Genomic DNA, 2239 nt, shown 5'->3' on the forward strand with positions numbered 1-2239 from the left:
TTGATGGGAACAATGCAAATTGTAATCGGGATGTTGAATCAGTTTAGAAATGATGCCTTTAATATAACGAATTTTTAAATTAGTTTCTAGTATGTTCTTTTTCCAGTTTTTTAAACTTTTCTTGCATAAAAAAAAACAAAAACAATACTTAAATCAATGACTTACAAAAAGTTGTTTATCTTAAATAACTCCAACAAACCTGCGTATTTTCCGTGTTGTAATCCAGATAAAAAAGTTCCCCACTTAAACTATATAAACGTCAAACAGCCGCGTCTTCCTTCATATTTTCGCGAGAACCACTACTAGACCAAAAATGTCCCACAACGCATTCGGTAAGTTCACACTTAGTTGGTACTTAGTATAAAAAAATCCAATGTGCTAGATTACTACTGGCGCGAGTACAAGGGCGCAATACCCCAAGACGCAGTAGTAGCGGGTCAAGACGGTCGTTCTCAAAAAGCTTACATTGGCCAAGCTTATGTTAAAGGGTTCGGTTTGATGGTGATCCATATAAGGCCTAACGCAAAAGAACTCTATGCACCCATCTGTGGAGTGAAGAACGTTAACGAACACATCAAAGTAAGCACAAAACTCGACAACCATTATCATCGCGACACTTTTATCTTTAGATTCTTTGCGGCCATCAGCCCGATTTTAAATGGATTCATGCTACGGCGAAGGATTTGCATGTGAGACTAAGTGGTAGACATGGGGTAATTGGTGGACACGAAGATGGATTAGGAAGTATCAACATTGGAAGAATTAGTTACGAAGGTGGGACGCAAATAGGGAAAATCAATTCTTTTGGCATTGGAAACGCGTATTTTAAATACGTGGAAAATCCTTGGAAGGAATCGGGAGAAGTCCAAAGTTATGAAGTACTTGTGTATGAAAAATGTAAATGATTAAGAGTGTAGGAGATAAGCGGGAAAATCCAAGTTCTTGACCATTAAGTAGTATCAATAAAAGATAACAATTATTTATGGAGTGTTTAAATTTGATATGAAAACTTAAAACTATTTTAACTATTAGCGTTCTAACGTGAGTAATTTAATCGAAAACTTTATTTAAACTTTTTGCTTTAAGTGAGCGACAACTTGTGCTTTTGTCAGAGATTGTTTCGGCTATAATTAATTAATAGCGCTGTTAGAGACGACAACGACAATGGGTAAACGTCTGTTTGGACGTTCTCGACTTGGCAGGACATACAAAGGCTCTGTCTTAGTCCTTTGTAATCAGTTGACCGTCAGTTCTTTACTTTCGCACACATCACGTACACGCCGTACGAAAATTTATTAAAAAATTTCCTAAATTCATGAGATGATGGGCAACGGTTTTGGCGAGATTGAAGAGACTGCCAGAGGGTAGCACGTAAGCCAAACAACTGAAGGTAAGCTTATAGTGGCCGCCTTGATGTACTCTTCCCTCAGGACGCGAAATTATGCCATATATGAACGTATGGCCGCCATTATTCAAACTATACCCTTTAAATTTGTTGCACAAGTTGCTAACTAAATTACATCATAAATCCTTGTTTATATTTATTGTGTAACAATGTATTCGGAATTTACCAGCTCACCTAATGCGTGTGACGCCGATATTAAATCTGACCGGAAGTTGGGAACAGGAGCGCTATTTTCCGAGTTTTTAAAATTTTCAACCCTTGAAATCACTTTAGTTCCAAATACAGAAAGTGTTGTAATTTTTCCGCCTAGTTAACGCATGTGGGGTGCCGATTAGGCCCGAGCCGGGGTAAAAGTTGGTAACTGCTCGTAAAGGGCATTAAGGCGATTGATTGGTCATTCGCGATAAAATTCAGTAGGCGCCTTCGAAATTGGTTAATATAAAAAAAGTTTTTATCGGCAATTACCAGAGACATATTTGAATAAAGAACGGCTAGAAAATGTTGAGTAATGTTTGCTCGGAACGAAAGAGTTGAAAAACTTCTTAATTCGGTCAGATTATTCTCATTATTACTGCGATATCTGAGCTTTGCAGCGCGATCCTGCTATGGGAGAGAAATTCATAGCCGGACGCTGTGCCAACAAAAACAGCGCGAGTTGTGTGCAGTTTATGCAAATAATGTAGATGAGATTTTTCTCTTCTCTTTCGGCTATAAAGTGCGGTGTTATCCTTCCCCGCGCAGTTAGCAACATTTTCTTATTAAATACCGGCAACTAATAAGATCTGTAGCAGAGAATTGCTGCATAACTCACGACCTAATGGCCCGACCTCTTCC

The 2239-nt window shown here is 38.4% G+C and overlaps 1 protein-coding gene across 1 annotated transcript; it reads left to right on the plus strand.

Moving 5' to 3' along the window:
• Nucleotides 1–232: 232 nt before the first annotated feature.
• On the plus strand, nucleotides 233–981 carry LOC135133938 (uncharacterized). Its single transcript, XM_064062504.1, has 3 exons — nucleotides 233–332; nucleotides 383–579; nucleotides 630–981. The coding sequence occupies exons 1-3, from the start codon at nucleotides 314–316 to the stop codon at nucleotides 903–905; spliced, it is 492 nt and encodes a 163-aa protein (XP_063918574.1). The 5' UTR covers nucleotides 233–313; the 3' UTR covers nucleotides 906–981.
• The last annotated feature ends 1258 nt before the right edge of the window (nucleotides 982–2239 follow it).

Source organism: Zophobas morio, unplaced genomic scaffold, assembly GCF_036711695.1.
Source record: "Zophobas morio isolate AGI-343-1 ecotype UQ-CSIRO unplaced genomic scaffold, CSIRO_AGI_Zmor_V1 ptg000004l, whole genome shotgun sequence".
Lineage (NCBI taxonomy): Eukaryota > Metazoa > Arthropoda > Insecta > Coleoptera > Tenebrionidae > Zophobas > Zophobas morio.